This window comes from Amblyomma maculatum, chromosome 1, assembly GCF_055883805.1.
Source record: "Amblyomma maculatum isolate TAMU_Amacu chromosome 1, ASM5588380v1, whole genome shotgun sequence".
Taxonomy (NCBI): Eukaryota; Metazoa; Arthropoda; class Arachnida; order Ixodida; family Ixodidae; genus Amblyomma; species Amblyomma maculatum.
This window is the reverse complement of record NC_139344.1, coordinates 102763541-102788058: the sequence shown is the minus strand read 5'-3', so window position 1 is coordinate 102788058 and position 24518 is coordinate 102763541. Positions and strand designations below refer to the sequence as shown.

Sequence of the window (24518 nt, the reverse complement as noted above, 5' to 3'; positions counted from 1 at the left end):
GAATCATGGGCCGGTGTGCTACTTGTTGCGGGACAGTCGGTTTTTCTCGGGTACGTGGAGTGGCGTTACTGCGATGTTTCTTTTTCGTCATCATCATCATCTGAAGGCGCGTACATAGATTGTGAAAGCCATAGTAGCGAAGGCGCAAAACCAGACGTCGCCAATAAATGGTTTCTGTTTCCCGAAATGCCACTAAGAACTTCCTTAAGTGATTGCATAACCATGAATATTTTCATAACGTTTTTCTACTTCAAAGTTCGCCTATTAAGTGCGAAATATTGGTATTTGTGCTACTCAAAACTAAGCCAATAGGAGAAAGAGCCATCGCTTATATTGGATAAATCTCACACTGACATGCTGTTTCTCTCTCTTTTTGCAATTTATAGTCACAATATTCAATCTTAGGACATTATTCATGGTAAAACAACGTTTATCTTTGCATTAGTTTTGGCCAAAAGTTGTAGTTCTGCACTCGGTCAGACTCGGTAGCTCTCCGGCCCATATGATGCTTTGAGCAATGAGCGTCCATGGTGGCTGGCTGAACTGGCCGTCTGGAAACTCCATGTAAACTCCCATAGACGGCAGCACAGCTTTCCCAAGCTAGGTAACAGTAAGAAACTCTATGACAGAGAGTGATCGAAAGGCAGCCGGCCGGCCAGGTGGAAAAAGCAAAAGACAGTCGTGCACGATTCCATTCATCCACAATTTGTCGCATAACTTGAAGAGAATTGGCGCTCAGGTGCAAGCAAAGGTTGTCTTTTCCGCACCAGACAAGTTTGAAAAGTTGTGCAGAATAATAACCTTCCCAGGAAGAAACGTACGTCACTGGGTGTAAAGAGAAAAACAAAGCCCCTGCAGTTGCATGCGAAAAAGCATTCCGTTGACATGTAGAAAGGCATACGTTGGTCAAACGGGGCGCTGTTTAAATGATAGGATCCGTAACCACAAGAACAACTTAGAGCAGAGAAGGGAAGGGAATCTTGTTAACCATTGCCAGGACGGCAAGTGTGAACCGTTCGTGTGAACCGTACGTGCTTCCAAAAGACGGAATAGGCCGAAACCGAGACCAAACAAGAGAAATTATTGAGGCAGTGAGCATAGCAGATGGTAAAGAAACGTGTGAGCAGCACTTCCCTAATATTTCATGCGAACGAAAGGGCTTTTTTGGAAGGGAGAAGGTGATATTTTATATCACCCGACGCATTTGATTGTTCACTTTCTATGTGCTTCATGAATCAGTTCAGCTCAATGTGTGTTTGTCTTCCTATTTGTCCGTGTTTCTGTTTTAACATCATACTCGGGCCATTTTTTAACCTACACCAGCTACACCAGTGTAGAAAATAATTTTTTCTACACTGGTGTAGCTGGTGTAGATTAAAAAAAAAATGACCACGGTGAAAATGATCTTACAATTTGCTACACCGGTGTAGTTGGTGTAGGTTAAAAAAAACGGCCCTATTCTATTATGACACCTGGAAACAAGCGCTGGTGACGAGAGTATCGAAATATTTTCAGTTGCGTTCGGTCGCGGTGTTGTGGTTGCCAAGACGTAAACAGCTACGCTTTGTTTTATTTAAGGATACCATACGTGCTGTGTTCTAGCTGGGGCGCAAGTTCGTTTTCCTGTCCGCGTTGTTGGAGCTCGATCATTTCCCTGGACTACTGTGTGACATAGCTTCAGACGACAGCGCAGTTGACCCGAAACAAGACGCCATTGTTGTCCAGATGAAAACAGTGATCAGCTGTCCTTCAAAAGTAATGATTGCTGGTCTTAGATCCAAATTTCAGAGTTTCGGTCTTACTACAAGTTCTGGAAGCTCGAAGAGTCTGAAGAAAAGTAGAAGAATAGCTGCACTGCCGCGAAGATTTGTGAAAAACTGTTTTGCCTAGGCTTCTTTTCGTGTTCGGACTGTTCGGACTGCGACGTGACGATTGAACAACGCGCACCCGCTGTTTCAGTAAAGAATGAAGCTTCTGGAGAGCAGCCGCTTTGAAGCTATCAACTCTGCGTTGTGCTTCGAGACGGGTGATTGCAAGATCGTTGGCAGGTAGGTACTGAATGTGCACATGCTGCTCGGGCTGGAACTTCGTTTAGGAGTCTTAGTTTAGCTTTAGATAAGTTAGTGCTATATGCGTGAAACCGTTAATGTATGTAGTGCTTTGTAAAGATAATAGTACTGTAAATGTCTGCGTGCTTGGCCCTTGCGCTCTTTCCCTGGGAGCGGTGATAATTAAGCTGATGGCAGTCCCAAGCTGGGCTCAGTAAGGAAAGCAGGGTTGTAGAATGTCATAGTCCTACACTGATGTTAAATTTGACTTTGGAGCTGACAAGTTGAAATGTTCATACAGATGCTTATGTTCAAAGTTGCCTCCGCACTAAAAGTAAGTCTGCAAGCACAATGTAAGTAGCATTCTGCAAGTGCCAGAATGTTATACTTACACAGTTACGGTGTCTATGCTGGAAGGAATTCTATTGCGTTAAAGAGTTTATTGATGCAGATATCAGCTGCATAACCTGCATTCGACATATCAGTTCTAGGGTGGTTGGTGTAACAGGCTGCTTTCGTCCTTGTCGAGAAACTTGTACATAGATCCACTAGTCTTGGATCTCGCGCATCACCAAGCGTATCGCAGGAGTACAAGGCACCCGCGCCAGAAGAGATCGCCTGGCACTGACAGTCGCGTTGCATTTTTTCTGCTGTAGCCGCATACGTGCATAGCGCTCATTTGGTTTTTGCTGTCTGCATATATCATAAACATTAGTTTGCCGCCACGCATAAGATGCAGGCCACACATGGGCCAGCATCAGTGGCTCGCTGTTGTGGGAACTGCGCTTACTACAGTTCGTTGCACAATTAGAAGCGCGCTGTAGAATGCTTCTCCCAGCTAAACCGCGGAATCCTCGCAGTTCAAATTTCGCACAGAAATTGCATTTTGTTGTTAGTAGTTTTTAATATCAAATTTGTTAGGAGTACTTGCCTGATTCAATCAAAAGAAGTCAGGTGTTCTTACTATATGCGGCGGCGGCGAAGCAAAAGAAACCATCGCCCCAACGCTAACACCAGAGGCGACATCTGCTGTTTCCCCCAACTGTGTCACAACAAAACAAGAGGCGACGGAAGGTTGTTGCACAAGAGGATGTCACCGGTGTTGTCGTTGGGGCAATGGTTTCTTTTGCTTCGCCGTCGCCGCCACATATAGTAAGAACATTCGACTTCTTTCAATTTAATCAGGCAACTACCCGAAACAAATTTGGTAATAAAAAATACTAACGACAAAATGCCATTTCTGTGCAAATTTGAACTGCAAGTATTTCGCATGGTTTAGTTAGGAGAAGCATTCTACAGCGCATCTCTAATTGTGCAACACGCTTTATATTGTTACGGACGAGGAAGGAAGAAAAGGGCAGTGGCGCGGGCAGGAGCGCCCACGCTAGGCCCGCACACAGATTCATTGAAACGTCATCTCATGACCATCGAGCATCTTCTCTCTGTCCTCTGTTCTCCTGTTGTCATCGCTTGCCACCACGTTACATTTGGTTGGAGGTGCGGCGTACGTCATCCCCATCCTCGCCTTGGAGTATCGACACCATCTGTAAGCCGGGACCATCGACCTAGGGCCCAGGGACATTGCCGAGCAGCTTTGCCCCAGCCCTTCAAGCCCAAACCTGACCAACTACCACCGCCCAGCTCCCAGCCCGGACCTGAAGACAAGGAGAACAGACAGACCAATCAGAACCGAGACGAAGGATCCGAAAGACCCGAATGACCCGAAGGAATCGATGGACACGAACACGCAACCCCCGCCCAAGCTGCCCAATGTCCTCTGTTCTCCTGTTGTCATTGCTTGCCGCCACATAACAATATCCTACCCACTCGCATATCGCTTGTGGATGTTTTTTAAGTATACATTGTGTGTTTCGTTGCAGGCATGATTGTGTGCCTGATCTCACTTTCTTTGCTATGCTTGAGCCAAGTTTTGCAGCAGCACTGTTTTCCATAAAACTTGGTTTACTGGCTTGTAATTGGCCAGGTTTCATCAAATGGTTGCCTTGATATACCTTGCTGTTAAGTGCAGGGTTGGTGGCAATTGTAAAAATTTTTATTTTGAACACTGTCACATTAAATCTTGTCTTTGGACGGTGTGCCTGTAGTAGACTCACATGAAGTGTACGGTTCAACTAATGATCTAGGTGTGGGACTTTAAGAACAAAATAAACATGACCATTCTTTTTTTCTGTCCTCTGCAGTTCTGTACAGTTGTAATGAAGTGTGGTTGTATTACTGTTGGGGACATGCAGTAAAACAGCCATGCTCGCAGGCATAATTCACTCTCTGTTGCAGATGATCAAGGTACTTAAGTTACTGTCGTATTCCCTTGTCCAGGATTGAGAGCTACTCCTGCAAGATGGTGGGGAGTGACAAGCGGTTGTTCAAGACCATGAATGCTGAAGCAGGTGGTGGCCCAAATGATTTGCAGGCACTTTCACCGCCACAAAGTGCACTCATGTCTCAAAGCCCAAGCAGGCTTTACAGGCGAGTCAATGTCTTCCATTTGCACAGCTTGATTTCAGGTGCTGCATCTGACATAACTTTGTAATTGACCATTTTGCTTTTTTTATTTTACAGCCGTAGTCAGAGTGATGACGGGGAGTGTCACTTATGCGACACCATCAGCCGCAAGACTCTGTTTCACCTGATTGGTACCCTGAATGCATCCTTCCACCCAGACTACGACTTCAGTCAGGCTAAGAGTGACGAGTTCAGTCGTGAGCCCAGTTTGGATGTGAGGACCAGCTTCTGTGTTTGTTGCGCTTGAGTGATTTGCTGCTGCATTTTTCTCTGAGACAATTCTGGTATTTGGATTATTATAGTGGATACTTACCAGTAATTAATGTGAAAATGTTCCTTGTAAAAATGAGATTTGCCTGGTGTTTTTCAATAGTCACAGACACCTGGTGCCAAGTGATCAAAATGCCTTGTAAAAGACACTAAATCTAATTCTTTGCAGCTAGGTGTGTAGCTGCTCTCCTAAGGTTCGCATGTCTTAACATGGTCCATCATATGTAATGAATGAGTGGCTGGACACTATGGATACAGAGCACAAAAGTTTTCTAATATGATGCTGAATACACAGGACACAACAGAAAGCAACACCTTTGCACATCATTCACTTTTCTCTTGCTATGCAGAGGCACTATGCCCAAATTAAAGTGAGAAAAATGATAATATAACTGCTAATATGTCATATTTCAGCTCTTCAAGAAGGCTGGCTTAAGTGTTTTAAAGAAAACTCTATATAAGTGATTATATTGCAGGCTTTTTCATGTGACTTAAACATCAGCTACAAGTCACAACCATTCTCGCCTAATGAAACCAAAACAGTGTTAAGAAAGAAATTCAGTTATAAATTATTTAGTGGCCGTAGGCAAATATTATGCAGTGATCCATGTATGTTAATGTCTCACGCATCATTTGAAAGAAAAAAAAAAGCAAGTAAATTATTTTTCTATAGTCCTTTAAAGGGTCACAGACCAGGGGCTGGACATTTTTAACAAATGGACCCAGTGCTCAGATAAAGCATCGAAGATAGTCTGTGTGAAATACTGGGGTCATTCCTATTCGGAAAAGCAGCAAAAATTAAAATAAAAGCTCTGCCACGCTCCCTTTCGGAAAGCCGAACCTTCACTTCTTCTACACCTCTGCACTGGCATCCAGCCTTTTGCGTTGATGTTGCTGCAGAAGAGGCATCTATAATCTGTCTCTCTGACTGGTAGATAAAGCATGCCGGTCGTGTTGTCTGCTTGTCTCACGCACACTTTTCTGCCGCGCCTTTTGTTTTCACTCATGCATACAGCCATACAAAAAAAGTTTTTTTTTTTAATTTTTTGTCCTAGTCTATATATGCCTGTGCATGTTCTTTGTGTTGTGCTACTCATAGATACCACGCAACTAAGGAATGCAGAAAAGCTCCCAGTGCATGGAAGAAAGACACGAACATACGTAGACATGCACAAGTGCAAGCCTTTGCAATTGTGCACCTTGTCAGTGATGAGTCCCTGACAGTCAGTGATAGTCAGCGATGAGATGCTGACTCACACTGGGAAAGCTTTGGCTCAAGCTTTAAATCTTGACATGTTACCATTTTTGCGTCTAATGTGGCTGCCACTGCTGGGTTTGAATTAGTGACGTCGAGCTGATTAGAAAAGGTCCGCAGTTTTGCTGGGTGCTCGTCGGTTATATAATGGTACATGCTTTTTCTTCTGGTCTGCTGAAGTTCAATTTCTTAGAGATGAAATGCTTGGAAAATTGGCCTTTGACCCCACCTTAAAAAAAGATAGCTTGTGTAATAGCATTCTTTGGCTGAAGCTGCCCTTGTTCCGTTTAAAAGCATAATCATTAGGAGGCAATAACCATGAATATTATTGCACTGAAAAGTATATTTGGAATGTTAAATTTATAATCTTTAAAAGGTGCTTGGCCACGCTCTTCTTGATCTGAGGAGGAGAGGGAGAGGGGCATGGGCAGGACATGTAGGGCAAAGAAAAGATGACCGATGGTCGCTTAGGGTAACAAACTGGATTCCAAGGGAAGGAAAGCGTAGCAGGGGGCGGCAGAAAGTTGGGTGGGCAGATGAGGTTAAGAAGTGCGCAGGGGTCAAGTGGATGCAGCTAGCACAGGACCGGGTTAATTGGAAGAACATGGGAGAGGCCTTCACCCTGCAGTGGGTATAGTCAGGCTGATGATGATGATGATGATGATGGCCACCCTTTAGTCAAAAATGTAATTATACCTTGCCAGTTGTAACACATCGTCCCTGCAGCACAAAAAAAAAAAAAGAAGAAAAAAAAACACCTCTTATAGCAAGGGAGTTGCAGCTGTCCCAGTACGCCATTTTTGCCATGCACCTTTTCTCCTGTACCCTTCTCAAGGTTCTCCTCTCCTATCCTGTTTGGTCGAACAGCTGCAGCAAGAATAATTTCGCTCCTTCTCCAAGTTTAGCGATTTGATGTAGAGCACATCAGATTCCTGTGTCAAATCCCACTTTGCATTTTGTAAGTTTGAGTATTTCAGCTTTCAGTATGTGGCAAGGAGAGCCCCCCCCCCCCCCCCCTCTCCTCTTATCACAATCGTTCTGTGTTGCTTGTGAATAGGCCCTCTGTGCTTCTTTTACTATTTCATTTTCTTTTGTGAGCATTTGTTTGTCTTATTGTTTTTAGCAGGCAGTTTTTTAATGCTGATCTCTTACTTGTGCTCAAACGGTAACATTAAGATGAAGACAAAGAAAATTAGTCATGAGACAAAGATTTCACCACATTTTCTTGCTTGATTGGCTGGACTACTTGCAGAATCACGTGACGGCTTTCATTGACTATCTTTTGGTCTCTACTGTGGCAGCTGCATATTGTCACAATTTGTTTCTATTTTGGTGCAAATGGGCTTGCTGGCTGTAGAATTTGCCCTGGCTCTCTCAGCATCATCGAATCATCCATGAAGATACCCAACAAGACTCATTTTTCTTTTTTTTTTCTTGGTTTGGCTAGCTCAACAGTACATCCCACAGCTTCATTTGCCATATGCATGAGTGTATACACTCATGCATATGGCAAATGAAGCTGTGGTGACGTGTGCCGAGTGTATACACTCGGCACACGTCACCTTTTGCATCATGCTCCTTTTACAGTATTTCACTGGCATTTTAAATAAATGTGTAGAGCATTAGTGCATCTGGGTGCAACAGTGTATTTGCAGGCTCCTAAGTTCTCAGTGTGAACCACTACTGCCAGCACTTCCGTCAAAAAATAGCGTGCATCATTGTGGCTTGTGTGCAACATCCTGGTTTACTGCATGATGCTGACAGTGTGAAACTGAGGAACAATCTCAGAAGAGCCATCACTCTGAAATGAATGAGTTTTAACAAATCGAATACATAGTGTGTGTGGTCTACATTGGCTGCAGGAAAGGTTTTGAAGTAAAGCTTGCGATGCCTGCACTTGGCAGCCAATTTGTGACTGAAGCATCTTTAGCGCACCTGAATTCAGCTACGGCTGAATAAAGTTGTTAATTTTCTGTAGTAGCCTCAAATTGAGGATATAATTACTCAGCAGTGTCTCGTGCTAAACACAGTACACTGTCTGTTGAAGGCCAATGCTCAGGTCATGTATTCTTTGGCAGTTGGGGCTGAATTGTGGTTCAACTGTAGTTATTGTGTGCATATTCACCAACAGAACTGCTCTCCACACGCTGAACAGTCGAAATGTGGAGTCATCTCTACATGGGTCGAGAATCTAGCACTGATTCAGTGAAGAAACCACCTCAGCAAATCATGCTACTCTTAGTGCAGTTGCATAATGTCAACAGAGTCTCATACAGCCATGGACAAATGTTTTCAGAATGCATGTTCCAGGAAAAATATTTCACTGCGGAGCAGGTAAATGAAAAGCATTTATTTGTGAGGAGAAGTGAGTGCTGCATTCAGTGGAATAATACTAGCTGACCGATTAGCGAGGCAATAAAATGTTTACCGCAAATCTGCATCCCGCAAACTCTAGCTCATGAATTGACGTTCGACATCTTCTGGTGTGCGCCTAGCATTTGGGGGCATTGCATTATCATTCGTCATGCTTTTCAATGCTTTGCACTAAATTCAGTTATCACCGCAGCTGCAATAAAGGGAGCATGGCAACACACATTGGTATTGAAAAAAAGTTATGCCGTAGTGTCCTAAAAAAGCAGTTCTTCCGTAAGCACTCTAAACTGTAAAAATATGAATGAGGGCAAGGCTAGCAAGTGCACAGCACACAGATCATGCTGAGGCATACACGGAACTGGACAAGGAACCAACATTCTTGTTTTTGTGTGCATGTCTGGTTGTTTGAAAATGGAAGGCTGATGGCAAGTTGCCGTGTGCACTGAGGAAATGATGTTGTAGGGAGTACATCATTTCATGCCATATCAACATAGTGGCTGCACCCACTGTTCACATGTCAGTCGGAATGCAGGACCAATAAAATGCTGTTCACTGAGATATCATGGCAAAGCTCAGCATGGTTGGGATGCCAGTGTAGAGGATGAGGGAGTTGGCTTTGTCAGTAGGCAGCGAGAAATCGTGTGGTTTGAATTTTCTCACTTTTGAGAGTGCACATGGCTCTAGTATTTTGCTGACTATCCTGAATTCCTGATCTAAGCAGTATGCTTGTTCACTTTAAAAATGACCTCAGTGGATAGGTTGAGGACTAAGATTCAGTCCTGGGCATGGTGGCTACATTTCTATGGAGGGGAAACACAAAAGGCAGCCATGTGCTGTGTTATGTTGGTGTACATCAAGGAGCCTCAGATGGGGAAGATAATACAGAGTGTGCCACAGCATCATCTCCTCATAATCAATGCGTTGCTTCAGGACATCAACCACAATTTACAATTTTGTTTACTTAAAATGTGCAAACCCTGGTCATGGGTCTTTGAAACATGCCATAGATGATGAGTTTTGCTCTAGTTGTTTGCTGTGCCCAAGAGCAAAGTTTCTTTAATTTTGACTATTGCCATCAGCCGATATGAGTTTCCTCTATAGCTGGTGCATAGCTGCTGCCATCTTGCCAGATGCTTTAGTGAATGAAAACCAGCTATATATGAGTGAGCAGAAGGCGAAGGACATGTTATGGCCTTTTGCTTATTCTTTGTCATTTTCACAGCTGTTTTGTTTGCTACAACAAGTTCCATTGTACAAACATTGGTTAAGCCAAAATTGTAAATATGCAAGAAAGGTTCCAGTGTTCGGTTTAATTTGTATAGGTGCAGTGCAAATAGTATCTTGCAATTCAATCACTGCTGCTACCAACACTTCTTATCGCTTCATACCGTCGGGCACAAGCCAATGGTTATTGCAAGGCGGCTTTACATGGGCCTTTTGTAGTCAAATTTTGTTTTATTTATTGACTCATATATTACTGCAGTCCCATATGGGATTTTAGCAGGGTGGTATAGAATATTATAGATACTATAATTCGAAGAAAGGTGTATGAAGGCATATTGGTTTGGATAAATGAGGCTTGTTATTCTTTTAGTCATAATTTTGTAGTAACAGAAGTTGGGACACACCTGCAATATAGTCCGAAAACAGGTGCTTAATGATAACTTTCTGTGATCTTATGGCATTCATTTTGGAGAGAGGCTTTTTGTATTGACAACTTTTTTTATTATGATTTGCAGTGGGTGATGAACACGATAGACAGCAACCTGTTTGCCACAGCTAACCAAGCATATAGTGCACTTCGGGGCCGTCTTTGGGCTGCTGTGGACAGTGAAATCTCGCTGGCTGAGTGTGATATCTTCAGCTATAATCCAGACCTTGCCTCGGATCCTTATGGGGAGGATGGATGCCTTTGGTCTTTCAACTACTTCTTCTACAATCGGAGACTGAAACGCATCGTCTTCTTCACCTGTCGTGCAGTTAGGTAAGACACTTCTGTATATCCTTAAGCCCCTGCATGTCACATGTACATTGAAGTCAGAATGAACGTCACCTCAAATGTTTATGAATGCTGTGCTATTTGATGCCTGCTCAGCCTGAATACATCAACAGGCTGAGCATTCAGTAGCTTATGTTTCTAACTCTTGCGAGACCACCAAAAAATAGGCAATTTTGAGGGGTAATATCTTTTATAATGTTATATTTGAACATTCCTGGTGTAACATGCACACTAGCTATATAAATGTTCTTTCATACACACACTTGAGTAATATGTACTTCAGGCATTGCATGTAGTTTGAAAAAATTCCCTTATTGAAAACTTTTGGGCAAAAAAGATACAAAAATCTTAAAAACATGAATTTAAAAGCATGAAACTAAAATAAAAAAAAATTCAGTCTTTACAAAATGTGGTACAATGCCTCTGCTCTCATTTTTGAAAATATGGGTTGTGTGTATTAAGCGTCTCTTTTTTTTTTTTTTTATAACTTTCAGACCATAGAATAAAACAAGCGACTCTGAAGGGCCTTAGGGCAAAAATTGGAATAAATAAATATCTATACGATTCTGCTACCCTGTAATACTAAAATACTATATTGTATACTGTTTATACAGTCATATATATACAATTATACAGTCAAATACATACAATTCATTTCATTTAACCTTGTATGTGGTGCTGAGAGAAATATTGTGCTGCGAACTTGTTGAAAAGAACATCCAAAAAGTCGAAAAAGGCATGAATATATAAATAAAACACCCAAATAAAAATAATTCAGGCCATACAAAATACACTACACTGTCTCCTTTCTTAGGTGTAAGGATATTGCAGGCTTATCAGCAGATTTCTTGGTGTTGTTAGGAAGCAGTGGCCACTGTACATATCCTGCGGCGGCTGTTTTGAGTCTAAAATACCCATTTTCTCAAGTGCACTAACGAAATGAGGTGAAGCCAAGGTGAAGCCAGCACATCGTGTGGAAAGGCGCTGTTTGCGCAGCTTATCGAAGCTCTGACAGAAGCTTATAACATCGGACACAGTTTGTGGGCTTTTGGCGGCGAGCATCTGGAAGGCATCATTGTCAATGCCTTGCATAATGTGCCTGATCTTATCAGCGTTGCTCATGGTAGGGTTTACACACTTGCAGAGGTCGACAACATCATCTATGTAACTTGTGAAGTTTTCGCCGGTTTGTTGTGCCCGACTTTGCAAGTGTTGCTCGGCGGGAAGCTTACGTGTAGCGGGATGGCCAAAAACATCGGTCAGGCTAGTCTTGAGAGCCGTCCAGGTAGAGATGTCAGTTTCATGGTTGCGAAACCATACATTGGCAACGTCGCTCAAATAAAAGATAACATTTGTGAGCTTGACGGTGTCGTCCCAATTGTTGTAAGTACGCGTTCATACGATGCCAACCAGTCTTCCACATCAGTGTCATCAGTGCCGCTGAGAATGGCTGGGTCACGCTGCCGCGGTGCGCCGGAACAGATGACAGGCGATGGAGGGGGTGGGGTTGGCGGTTGGTTGGCGGTCTCAGGCATTGCGGAAGTGGTAGGCAACGCTCGGCTGCGGAGCTCCAGGTTGAGGGGATTGCTGTTACCTCCACCAGACCTTGCACAGGGCGCTACGCCGTAAACAGTCAAGGGAACGTTTGGCGATTAGCCATAGAGCTTATGTCAGCACACGCGCGAGCGTCGGAGCGAGTTTTGTCGTCATTGTTTTTTCTGACTGTCAGGCGTTGAACATGGTTGTCGTCCTCATTCTTCAGCATCTGGCGCTGAACATTTCAGAGCCGAATAATTCTCTTACAAAGGAACTAATATATTATGTGGTGAAGGGTGTACCGTTCTTTATAACAACATTGTGAAATTGATAAAAACGTTCGTTTTCAGCTCTGTATTCCTCTGCTTCTAGTGCAGCATATATTTTTTATATTTTCAAGCTTTTTGCAATTTATGGCTGGTGCGTTTTGCAACACGCTTTGTAGCAAGTGGAGGAGTGAGTGGAGTGTAATTTGGCATCAAAATTGAAAATTTGCTTTAGGAACTGTTCTCTGAAAACTAGGTACTCAAAGCCCACTTATTACTGAAAGAGTTACCCACTTGTTGAAGTTCAGGAGGAACCACCTAACATGCTTGAGCTTCCCTTGTTGCTGAAACATAGGCTGCAGGCACCCTAGCGAATGGAAACAAAACAGCGGGTATGCAAAGTGAGGAAGCGTTACTGCTCAAGAGAGGGCTGAAGTTGAAAGTAGGCTTTGCTTGGTCCCCTAGGTAAAATTCCAGGTGGATATTTGCCTCGTCATCTGAAGAGCTTGACACCATTCTTGGTGACGCTTGAGACCACTCCACTCTGAATAAATATTCTGCATCGCTGCCTACAGAAAAGAAAAGTGAATCAAACGAAACTACAGTTGTTATACTGTCTGCCTAAATGGGGGTATTCGTGTTGAACAGCATGTCAAAAACTATAATTCATATAGTATGAATAGTGGTCTATGGGGCGGTCCCAAAAGAGCTAAAATTCTCTTGTCTGTAACATCTTAAGTCCAACATTCTTCCTGCTTTGATTAGAGTTAGTTTTTTGTGCGTATAGACCATTTCACGACTCCCAGAGAAACCGGTTTGACTGGGCTGTTAAGATGGGCAGTCATGAACTCTTTCCTGGCTATGAGAGCAGCCCAGCACTGAATATTGCAGTGTCCTTCACCCCCTTGTAAAATGTGTATAGGTGGAAGAGTTGTTCAGTTGAAAGTCTTTTATTAAATAAAGGCCATGGGGGTTAGAAAATAATATTTGTGATATGGATGTATAGTCGCGGGCAAAGGTGGTATACAACACGCAGCCGGTGGCAGAGCTCGGGAAAACTGCATTGTAAGGCCATTTAGCAACAGCTTTCTGGGATCGAGACAATCGTGGAGGTGCCCCGTTTTATCAACATGCATGTGTCCCTGTCACTGTTGCTAGATAGCATTTCGGTGCAGTTATCCCAAGCTCCGCCATAGGCTGCGTGTTGTATACCACTTTTGCTCACGACTGTACATGTACAGTACATACAAGCGATGTCCAAATATTTTTTTTTTCTTGAAAGATGCATTTAAAGTTTAAGAAATTCACAAAGAACATATCTTATGAGCCTATATTACTTCTCGGTGTAACCTCCGTTAACTTGTTTGGCTTGCGCCACCGGTGGACGAGGGCATGCCTTCGTTGTACCAGCGTTTTCTCTTCTGGTGCAGCCATGTCCTCATGGCGTGAATGACGTTCTCATCATTCTTAAATATGGATCTGCTAAGCACAAAGATGCAAGTCAGATGGTGGCAAGTTGGGCTGTAATGAGGATGTGGCAGAACAGTTCATAGACGAGACAAATTTGGCAATTTCTTCATTTGTTTTCAGGCAGGAGAGGTGAGGGCAGGAGACCTCACTTGCTTTCACATCAGCCTAAGAAGCAATGAAACAACTGCCTAATAATTTTAATCAAGTGTACTGCCCTGTCCTTTTTGCAGTCCTGGCATGGCACTATTTTTCATCTTTACACATCACAGATCCAGGTTTCAAAATGTTGAGAGTATTATTTGTGCTGCAAGGACATGGCAGCACTAAAATATAAGAAAAAATTCTGTATGCCCGCCCTCGTACCAGCCTCAAGAACATGCTCAAAGAAGGCTCAAAGGTTCAAAGAAGGCATGCAGCCAGGATTTTGTTTCAGGAGGGGGCCCAGGGTAATTTTTTGTTTTGAGCAAAAGAAGGGAGGGTGGGGGGTGCATCATCAGGGTCCCTTTAAACACATTAGGTGATGCAAGCATTGAAGAAAAAAAAGAATTCAAAAGAAATACTTCTTGAAATCCTTGGAATTTTGAGTGATCAATTTTTCTAAAGTTTCTTGAAAAATCACTTCAAGCTTGCAATGCTAATGCTGGGTGTAGGGCTTGCAAGAATTCATGTGCAAGCATATCTGATACTCCCGTCACGCGACAAATGTAGTGGCTTTCGTGAAGCGCACTTTCCTTGAATGAATGTCACTAAGTGTGTGCTGTCACACAGTAGAAATAAGGGTCATTTGGAAATTATGGTTGTGACGGTTAATGTTGTCACACTGTGTGGAGATATATAATATAGATATTTTTTTTTTTTTCATAAATGTAATACATGACTTTATTGCAGATACTATTACTCCAACTTAATTTTGATCCAGAACAAGTAAGAACACAACCAGCAAGGTAAACATAACAAATTGTGTAGGCTTCTGGGCTAACGGAAGGAAGCAAACATGTCACAGCAGCATTATGTTGCATGTGGGCCCTGGTTCGCATGGCTTTGATGCCGGAGAGGTCCAGGTTTCAAAGGGATCCTTCGGACTGCAGCTAAAATAGGTTTGTTTGGCGCGTTCTGGAATGATTGGACGTCTTCTTTTACACTGCAGGGCATTGTCATAACTTTTCTCATAGGTAGAGCCTTTCACATGTCCAGAGAATAACTGCTGTATGGAAGTATTGTTTTTCCAGTGTGAGGTGCACTTTCCTGTCATCGTGAGCTGGGCTGCGGTGGAAAGTGTCTGTCGCCATCAGCCAGTCTTTTCCCCCAGCCTTGCGCTGAGTCATATTCTCATCTGCAGAAGCACTGGAAATCTCCTTTCATTGAGGAGGATGCAGCTGCTGTAGGGAGCTGTACAGCTGTACATATTGATGAAATGTCTGCCCACAGCAGGAGTGGGTGTTTGAAGGGCCTCAGTCTGAAGGCAGAGGAGTGCCAATGTCTCTGTGGCAGTGTCCTCAAACTGGTGGACAGATGCGAAATCTTCTCCCGCATCATCGTCGGGAAGTAAAGCCTCAAGCTTTTGATTGAGCTTGTACAAGCCACTATTGCATGTCTGCAGGCATTCATGATATAGTTTCAAGGCAAGAAGATCCCCATTGTCCCATTTGATGCATTCTTTTGCTTCATTGAAAAGCTGGGTGTGCAAAGTGGGCTTTTCACACCTGGCTTTTACATGATCATGTTGTGCTTGTTGTGTTGCTAAGACCTTCTTCTCCGGTAGGGTTCTTCTTGGGTTTCGGCCGGGTTTGGGGTTCATTAAAAAATGTAGAGGGAAGGCACACATGCCGTGGCTAACTGCGTTTAATTACAACTGCCAATATATAGTGCTCAGTTCCCTTCGTGTGCCCTCATCCAACCTCGTCGTCTTCTTTTCCTCCTTGCGCTTCCAATGCCTTGTGCAAATATTCAACAGGGGCACAGGTCAGCGCAATATGAAGACAGCGAGCCAAGCAATGCAGTGAAGCAGCCTTTTGCTTTGCAGGAGTTCAGACGACATTAATATGGCCATCTGCAGAGTTTTGCCCTTATTGTGTTATGAAATTTTGCCTAAAATGTATAAAATGTTCAAATTGATATAATATTTCTTATTCGGTACAAAATCTCTTCACTGTATCCGCTGACGAGGTTTTATTTACTTCGCTAAAACCGGCCTGTATCTGGAGATGGGCTTTTATTAACTTCGCTAAAACTGAACCCATATTTGATCTAAAATGCGAAAATTGGAATGGGAAATTGAGCTTCCTTAATTATAACCGCTATTTATATAAGTGATTTCACTATAATCGGGCTAGACTGTATCTCCCTGATCATATGCATTTCGTTGTTTGTTGGGGCACTGTCAATTTCTCCAATTACTTTCTGAATTGATCAGAGCGAAGAGTGTAGCTATGCTACCAGACGGCTCTGGAAGCATTGTTTAGTAACTGTCTTCTTGAGCACATGCTTTTCATTTCATTGCGTTTGTGCACTTTCAGTTTCTTCAACTGCTATGTGATTTGATAAAAGTGAAAAGTGTAGCTGTTCATCTTGATGATGCTGTATCGGTGGTGACATAAACAATTGCCTACGGTTATTTAATGATATCTGAATGATGTATGAGACTTGTAAAAACAGCAAACTTGTCCCGGCCGTTCCGAAAGTGGTGGCACTGCATCTATGTAGTTGTGGCAAAATCTACCCCTACTTGGTGAGTGATTATGAATTGCTGAAGATAAGTTCATCCTACATACAACTCTGGAAAATATTTGTTAAAACGGTTGCTCATTTTCAGCCATGAGCAGGGAAACATGGAGCAGGGAATCGGCATGAATTGGCAAGTTGCCACGGAAAATATAAAAGATATCTCTCAGAGTTCATAGCAGTTTGTACTATATTGTTGCGGGCTTTCAGTTTCCAGATTAAAAAAAAAAAAAAAAAAAGGAATTTTGTATGTCTATGGCATGTGCAAGTACCATACCTTTTTGGGAGCTAAAAAGAAGCAAAAAAGTAGGAGGCTGAGAGTGCATAGTGGAAGATACATAAAAAACGTCTAATTGGAGAAGTGAGGGGAAAAACGTAAAATTGGAAGCATATTTTGCCATATATGCTTCAGCAGATGCTTATGCTGAAAAGCAGCAGTTAGTGGTGATGGCCTGACTGTATAATAAATTCTACAGTCAGAGGATGACTGTTAAGGAAAAGGCAGTAGACATTGTCAGGCTCAGTGTTGAACTTGAAAAAAGAAAGGAAGCCGGGCATTTGCAAAAGTTGAGACTAAAAGGTACAGCTTTATCACTTTCTTTGTAGCTCAAGGTACGCCAAAATATATATCGAAAGATCATAGCCACATGATCGTGTTTCACAAGATTATGGTCAATGTCTAGAATAGCGCTAATTAATATTGGCTTGTATTGACAGATTACTCCATTTTAATGTTGACGAGGCCATTTTCACTCAAAATGGGTCTCTGATTTGCTTGAAAACAAAAGGACACCACAGTGTGGAAAACTTTACTTGATTTTTATGTGGTTCTCTACACCCTGTGCACCAGCCCACAGCCTGGACCACAGATGTAGGTTACAGGAACACTTACATAAGTGCGTTGCCATGCATTCAACACAGGCCAGCCAGTGCAGCACAGACATCACGCACTCGCTGTTGCCCTGTGCGTTCCTCCTCTACTCCACTCCTCTTGCCGATGTGCGTGTTGTGTACACTTTCCCCCTTTTTTCACTGTTCTTATTGTCATGATTAGTTCAACCACTCCTTGGTGATGTTGCGACAAAACGAAATGCCTGTGTGAGTGATAGGCCTGAGAATGTTGATTGGTGTCTTGCGGCAGATATTGACCAACACTGAGAAGGGGGAGAGCACTGCTGAGAACACTGAAATGTGGCCAATGAGGCAGGCCAGTGTCACTGGTTAATCAGTGACTTTGGTCAAAGTGCTGATTTAATTGATATCTGTGTAATGCACAAAGAAGCTGGAACCCAGTGAAGCACTTATTGCCTGCACTAACAAGCCGTCATCCCTCCTGTCTATTTTATGCCATGGTCTGGGCTGCAACTCTCCGGTGCTGCTGTGCATACATCACACCATGGTTCTCAACTGCACTGCATGCATTTATACTGCCAAAAATCTGCAGTTGTTTGCCAATGATAATTGTCCAAGTTAACGTGAATCAACGGCTGTTTTTTTTTTTTTTACATTTTTTTTTGTACACACGTAAAATTACTTCTAAAGTTTGTTTCCCACTTCTGTACACAACCACAATGCAGTCCTCCTCAAGGGTGAAGGAGTGGCAATGTGCTACTGTCAACTTGCATGTCACAATGTCAGCTTGTGCATCACAGTGTAAGCTGACTTTAAGGTGGTATAGAAAGGTGCTTTTAGAAACGCATGATTATGACGTGTAGTGGTTTTACAAATAACTTTGCTCCCATATGGGAGTGAGTGGTTCCTTGAATAGGCAGTTATAAGAAATTATAATTGAACTCTTCAACAAGTGTTATTAATTTTTATAAATTGGAACACTGTAATGAAACAGGACACAAAAAGAAGACAACACACAAGACAGAAAGGACATGTCTTGTGCGTTTTCTTCTTGTGTCCTGTTTCGTTGCACTGTTCTAATTTGTAAAAACTATGAACTAACTAGCCCAGACCAAGGTCCCCATTAATTGTTTTCAAGTGTGTTAAGGTGCTCACGTACGGGCACGAGGAATTTCTTGAATATTGATTTTTGCAAGGTGTACAGGGTGGTCCATGTTTAGTGCGAACATGTGAGGTCTCCTTAAAGCATCATTGTGCGGCCACACATTGAAGCGAAGTGTTGCTGGCAGTGGAGGGAGCTAGAGGCAGTGCTTTGCATGGCCTGCCACTTGGCTCAATGCACAACTGTGGCATATGTATTGGCGCTTTAAAGAGACCTCACATGTTTGCACTAAGAGTGGACGGCCCTGTACAGAATATATATGCCTATTACCGAAATATACAGGCCACTGTTTGTCTCTGACCCTTTCTGTGTGGTGCATAATGCATCACCAGGGTTCCAGGTCTATGTTTGGTGCAAGGAACTCTCCTCCTCACCCCTCTGAAACTTGGTACTTCCATAGATATCATACAAGAGCTCTTATACTTGTTAAAAACAAAACCCTTGGCTGTGTGTTTTTGACAGAGGCTGTACACCTTGCAGCACAATATGTTTACAGAGTATGTGAGGGAGCGCGTGCTTGCATTTCTTTTAAATAAAGGGGAAAAATCAACAGCTAATTGCATACAACTGCAATTCCAGGTTATGCTGAGAGAAAACTTCAATTGTTTATTTGGCATCTCTCATGGCTTGAGTCATTTTGGGACATTAAACCCCACAAACCATCAATTGTTTAATTTGTCTGCTAGTGTACTTCTGCTTATCTGTTAACTTTCTTCCCCATGAATATTTGAGCTTTAGCCATTGCTGGATTACTCTATATATAGCTGACTACCTTTTCAGGAGACAAACATTATTGATTTTTTTCTTTTACAGCGCCAACAGCTTTGAGTATGGTTGTGACGATCTGCAGCAGGAGATGAACATGGAGCTGGAAGAAGAGTCTGTGGACGATCCCAACAGGTTAGGTTTACTGCTCCACTTAGTTATTAGTGAAGTACAGTAAAACCATGTTGATACATTTTTCAAATGTAGGAAAAAACGTATTAGCCAAACTGCCTGATTTTGAAAACTGCAGAATGAGGTACAAAGACATTTAAGTTGACATTTCACTGCATAAAAGTGTAGATTATGTAGATTAGCATTTCTTGACATCAAGAAGCTCCTTTTTCCTCGCCGAATTTAGTCCGTATTTGCGTTGTCCTAGGCATGGAAGAGATGTAATAAATCCAGTTTGTAGACGACAGTGACAAGCCAGGATTGTTTCTTTGGTTGCTTCCAAATGCTTTGCCCTTACACCAATGACATGTGGAGAAGCTATCGTGGTGGCTTGCAGGTGCCGCATTTTCGCCCATGCTGCGTCCCTCAAGCCCGACCCGCTCGTATGTAAACGCATAGTTGTAGTTATAAAATGGTTCACCTCTATGTTCCTGAGGGAAGCCACAGTGTTTCTCCCCATGAAGTTATGTTTCCGCGGGAACGAGCACCTCGTATGTTGCCTCATTGTCCTTCTTTGATGCTTCACCCCTTATCACCTAGGTACTGCAGGGTCCGTATTCAGAGTTTGCATCGTTTTCATAAGTATCATTATCTCCCTGGCCGTGAGTCATTTAATTGGTGGAAACACCGGAATTGGGTGTCACTACCACTTCCATTTCCAGTGGAAACTGCGAGGTATGCATTCCTAGTTTGCATCATTTTCATAAGTGTCATCTCCCTGACCTTGGCTCATGTGATTGGTGGAAACTCTGGAACTGGATGTTACTTCCATTGTTTCCACCAATCAGATGACTCGAGGTCAGGGAGGTAATGACACTTTTGGAAATGACGCAAACTCAGAATACTGACCCAGGAAAGCAACCGTAGCGGGTGAACGCCAAAACTGCTTTTATATCGAGAGACCTTAGGTTTGGCCATCTCGCACATTAGGCCATGTCCGGTTGATCTCCAGATGTGTTATATGACCACTGTTTGTCAAAATTTTGAACATAGTGACTGGGAAATAGTATTATTCGGGAACATATTAACTAGTAGAAAACTAATGTAAAATCTATGGGAGATATTTTACTGTCCGCGATTTTGAGCCTATGAAATGGGAAATAGTATGAACCAGGAACGTATCAACTAGTTTGTACTGTATTGCCTCGGAATTGCTTTGATAAAGGATAAGTTAGGTCATATAATTCATGCATTCTGGAGCTATACCGTGGTGCTGGTGCAAAGGCTGTGTGCTGTCCATGAATTTGCCATCTCAGCTTGCTAATGTCGGAAAAGCAGTGGATGAGTTACAGGCTCTGGGTCTGCTAATAGCTAACGATGTGAATTGACAAGTGTGCCAACCAAATCAGGTGTTTCTCCTTCTTGAGCTTCGTTGTTTGACAGTACAGGGTTTGGTTGATTAGGCTATGCTCACTGTACTAGTCCTATAAGGAACCCGAATTGGAACTTGCTCCATGATGCTAGCGCTGGTTTTCTGACTGAATGGTTCCTTTTGGCAATTTTCTGTCTCCATGAGGCACACATCGAGGATGTGCCTGATGACTTTTGATGCATGCAAAGACAGTTATCCATGGAAACCTTCATCTTTGTAGTTCCACAGCTGCCCTGTTCAATCCCTAGTTCAGTTGTCTGCTCTAGCAAATCTGCAGCTTTTGAGCTCTGGAAACAGGACCATATATGAGAGAATGATTGACAGTGCAGAAATAGCTCTTGAAATAGGATATTTTTTTAAAGCACACTGAAATTCAATCATGGGCATTTTCTCCTTTTCTTGGAACGTGATGGTGCCAAGAACTTGGCAAGAAAAAAGGTCATACATAGTGCGCACATAAATAGCCCTCAAACGCTCCACAGAGCAGGTGACAGGGTTGCACGCAACAAATGTCTTTCCGGTCTCCCCACGGTGGGTGCTGGTGCACAGGGCAACGTAGCACCCTCTTGCCAAGGTTGTCTTTCCTATGAAGTGCTGCTGTGGAGCACTAGTTTAGGAAGTTCAAGTGCAACTTGATGCTGCTGTTTCAAAAATGAATTAGTGACTACAGGCCTTAGTGTCTACTTTCCTTGCCGTTGCCACCAAATTGCAGCCGATAGCATGTTGCCTACATCAACGAGCACTCATGGCCAGACCCGCGCGGAGAAATTTCATCCAGCGAGTCATGACAAATTTCTACCGATCAGCCCTGGGACACTGTTTTCTGAATAAAGTTACTGCATGTATCAGCATTACCAACATATAGGGGAATTTTTTTCCCCCTCTGTCTTGATATCAAAATGCATCTCGCATTAAGTTAAATTCAGAATCAAGGTGCAAATTTAACGCGATATGTTTTTTCGCCAGTCAAGACAGCTACTGCAACTTCACCACAATGCTTGCAAACTGGTAGAATAAGCCATCTTCTCGATGACCTTGAGGGCTGCGTGGCACGGACAAGGGAGAGTGTAGCTATGAACATGGAAAAAAGCAGTGTGAGCTGTTGAGAAAAGGCACGGGAAGAGTTAAGTGGAGTTAGGAAAAAGAGGAAAGGAAAGCACATGCTAGACAAAACATGAAGCAGTAGTACAGTGTTGGAAGTCGTGTGCATTTACGCCGCAGAGGCATGATGGTGTATGCATTTCTGAAGTATTGCCTCTAAAAACAGTATTGACTAATCCCCTACTTTTGTGCCTTTACTTGCAGCCTTAAACAGGCTGAGTTAGTTACTTTCATTTGGTGTTGAACTCCTCTCCTCACATTTTATTTAAAGTCCTGTACGCATAAGTGTGGTACATAAACGAATTATGAGTATGCACTGGTGCTTGACTAGACTAGGTAACAATCCTGATGCCATGAATGCCCCTTTTTTATTTTAAATTTGCCGCTGGGTAATTAAGGCAATATATCATCCTCGACATACGCATGGCTGTGACTCAGCTATACTTCTGCTTTGGCAAGTGCAGGCCAGCCAAGAACTCGTGCTATGCATGTACAGCTGTCCACACACCTGTCTAGAGCACATGAGCAGCGCTCTCCATTATGCATTTATGACAGTTGCCGCTGCCGTTGGGTCCGATATAGCTACGTCTTGAGCAGTTTAAGCATCACCCACGGGAATATGCATGCGCAGCAAGATCTTGCTTCGAGCCTTATGCTATTTGTAAATGCCGCAAGTGTACTCTCTGGGGCACCATTTGGAGAGACTTCTCAGACTTTTTCCATATGGCTGGGCCTGTCCATTCAATCCCCACCGTTCCCAATCCTTCATTACCCACCCTTTTAGGGAGGCCTGGGAGGTGGCGCTGCTCAGCTGCCATGACCTACAGTCCCAGCGGACCTTGGTCACCAGGGCGCGAGTGGCGTTAGACGCCATTGGGGCTCCGGAATAGAAGCTCCACCTAGATTTGTGAGAGCCTGGGCCAATAGAGCCCCGGTCCAAACACCTCCTTGTATAAAAGAATAAATGTTTGTCACCACCACCACCACCATTCAAATGCTTTGCACAGGTGTGTGGATGACTGTATCCGTGCAAAATTAGTACAGAAGTGCAGGAGTGCTTGTGGCACTGGAAAAGCAAGCACAAAGGTGCAGCACTTCCTTGAACTAGTGCAGCAAGTGCAACCAAACTAAACAGAAGCCCTGTGGATTTACTTAACTGGTAGCAGCTGCATGCAAAGCAGCTGCTACCACACGCATTTGTACTTTGAGCACAGCTTAGTTACAAATCAGATCATGCTATGAGCAAGCGCATTGAAGCATAATAGTGGTATGAAGCAATGCGTTGCAGTGCCTACATGGGCGATATGCTTTTTGGGTACAGCACTTGTTGGGAGCAGCCGACATCTGCTTCCCATGTGCCAAGATTTCTATTGACATTAAGCTTGGTCTAACAGTTTGTCCTGAACAGTGCTTATGCAAACTTCTCTGCAGAGCCACTCAAGAGGCATTTTGAGAAGGCCCCTCAAGCTTCGAAAATCACAGCAGCTGCACTCATGCAACTCAGACCACGCACATCATCAGAATCTCCCGTCCGTTCTTGCACATGTTCATTCTCTGCATTTTCCACTTGTACGCACAAGTCATAATTGGTGACTCACCTGGTACTTTTAAAAATTTGTACATAAATAAAGGTATGTTGTGTACCACATCACACACGCACAAATTTTAAACTGTACAGCCTAATATTTTAGCCAAGAACTTTTATGTGTAGTGTCACACATAGTACCTGCATTGAAGCTAACTGTACCTTAGTGTTACAGTTCTCCTGCTTCAAGCCTGCGTTTTGCCTTTGTTTACTTGTACAGTTTACATGGGCGGAATATGCCGTCCTGTTGTGCAAGGGCTGCTTGACCAGAGGAAAAAAAATTGCTGAATTTCAGTGTGTTTAGCATTTTGTGTTCATTATTTTTTTGCATATAATACCTGAGCAATAATATACTGACTAAAGTGCAGCCAGCTATTTGTTTTGTTCACACAGTTTCGATGCTGTTTGCTCTGGCTCATTTATTTTTCACTTTCCAATGTACTTCATGTTTTGAGCCTTCCACTTATGGCTGCACATGAAATTACATTCTGGATTGGCTCCTCTTTATGTGTATGCATATGGCTGCAGTTATCTTAGAAAATGATGAGTGTTGAAAGTCGCTGTTTATAAAGAAGCCATTTCGTTTTTTTCCCATGTAGCCCAGTGACATGTTCTCTGCTTGTACACATAGGCAGTACAAACAGTAGCAAAGCACAATTTATTTTTTAATCATTGACTCCGTGGCAGAGGCAGCATTTGCCACAGCATATTTTCTGCATTATTTCTGTGGGTGGGTAGCAGGGTGTGTGCAGTTATTATACATTATTTAACACTGAGTGAAATAAAAGATTGAAATCTTGCTGTGTTTGTTGCTTTGCATGTCGACATAGAAATGTGCTGTATAGTTCAAGCAGTCTGCGATATGAAGCTTACGTAAAGGATTGAAAAGTAAATTACAAATTGCAGGGTAAACCTTGCAATGGTGGTGCTACAACACCCAAGGAGACTTAAAACTGTAATATATGATTTAATGTTCCAAAGTGATGCATGGGCTATGAGGGACACTGTAACTACCATATTGGAGGGCTCTGGATTAATTTAAGCCACCT

General features: G+C 43.0%; 1 protein-coding gene across 1 annotated transcript; it reads left to right on the top strand.

Moving 5' to 3' along the window:
* The first annotated feature begins 1483 nt into the window (after nucleotides 1–1483).
* Nucleotides 1484–24268, top strand: Maf1 (repressor of RNA polymerase III transcription Maf1). Its single transcript, XM_084588687.1, has 6 exons — nucleotides 1484–2048; nucleotides 4386–4535; nucleotides 4629–4785; nucleotides 10209–10453; nucleotides 19289–19375; nucleotides 23316–24268. The coding sequence occupies exons 1-6, from the start codon at nucleotides 1966–1968 to the stop codon at nucleotides 23335–23337; spliced, it is 744 nt and encodes a 247-aa protein (XP_084444813.1). The 5' UTR covers nucleotides 1484–1965; the 3' UTR covers nucleotides 23338–24268.
* The last annotated feature ends 250 nt before the right edge of the window (nucleotides 24269–24518 follow it).

Coding starts and splice junctions, on each gene's coding strand:
- Maf1 (XM_084588687.1), top strand. CDS start 1,966: ATGAAGCTTCTGGAGAGCAGCCGCTTTGAAGCTATCAACTCTGCGTTG. Junction 4,786..10,208: donor GTCGTGAGCCCAGTTTGGAT/GTGAGGACCAGC, acceptor TATGATTTGCAG/TGGGTGATGAACACGATAGA. Junction 10,454..19,288: donor TTCACCTGTCGTGCAGTTAG/GTAAGACACTTC, acceptor TTTCTTTTACAG/CGCCAACAGCTTTGAGTATG.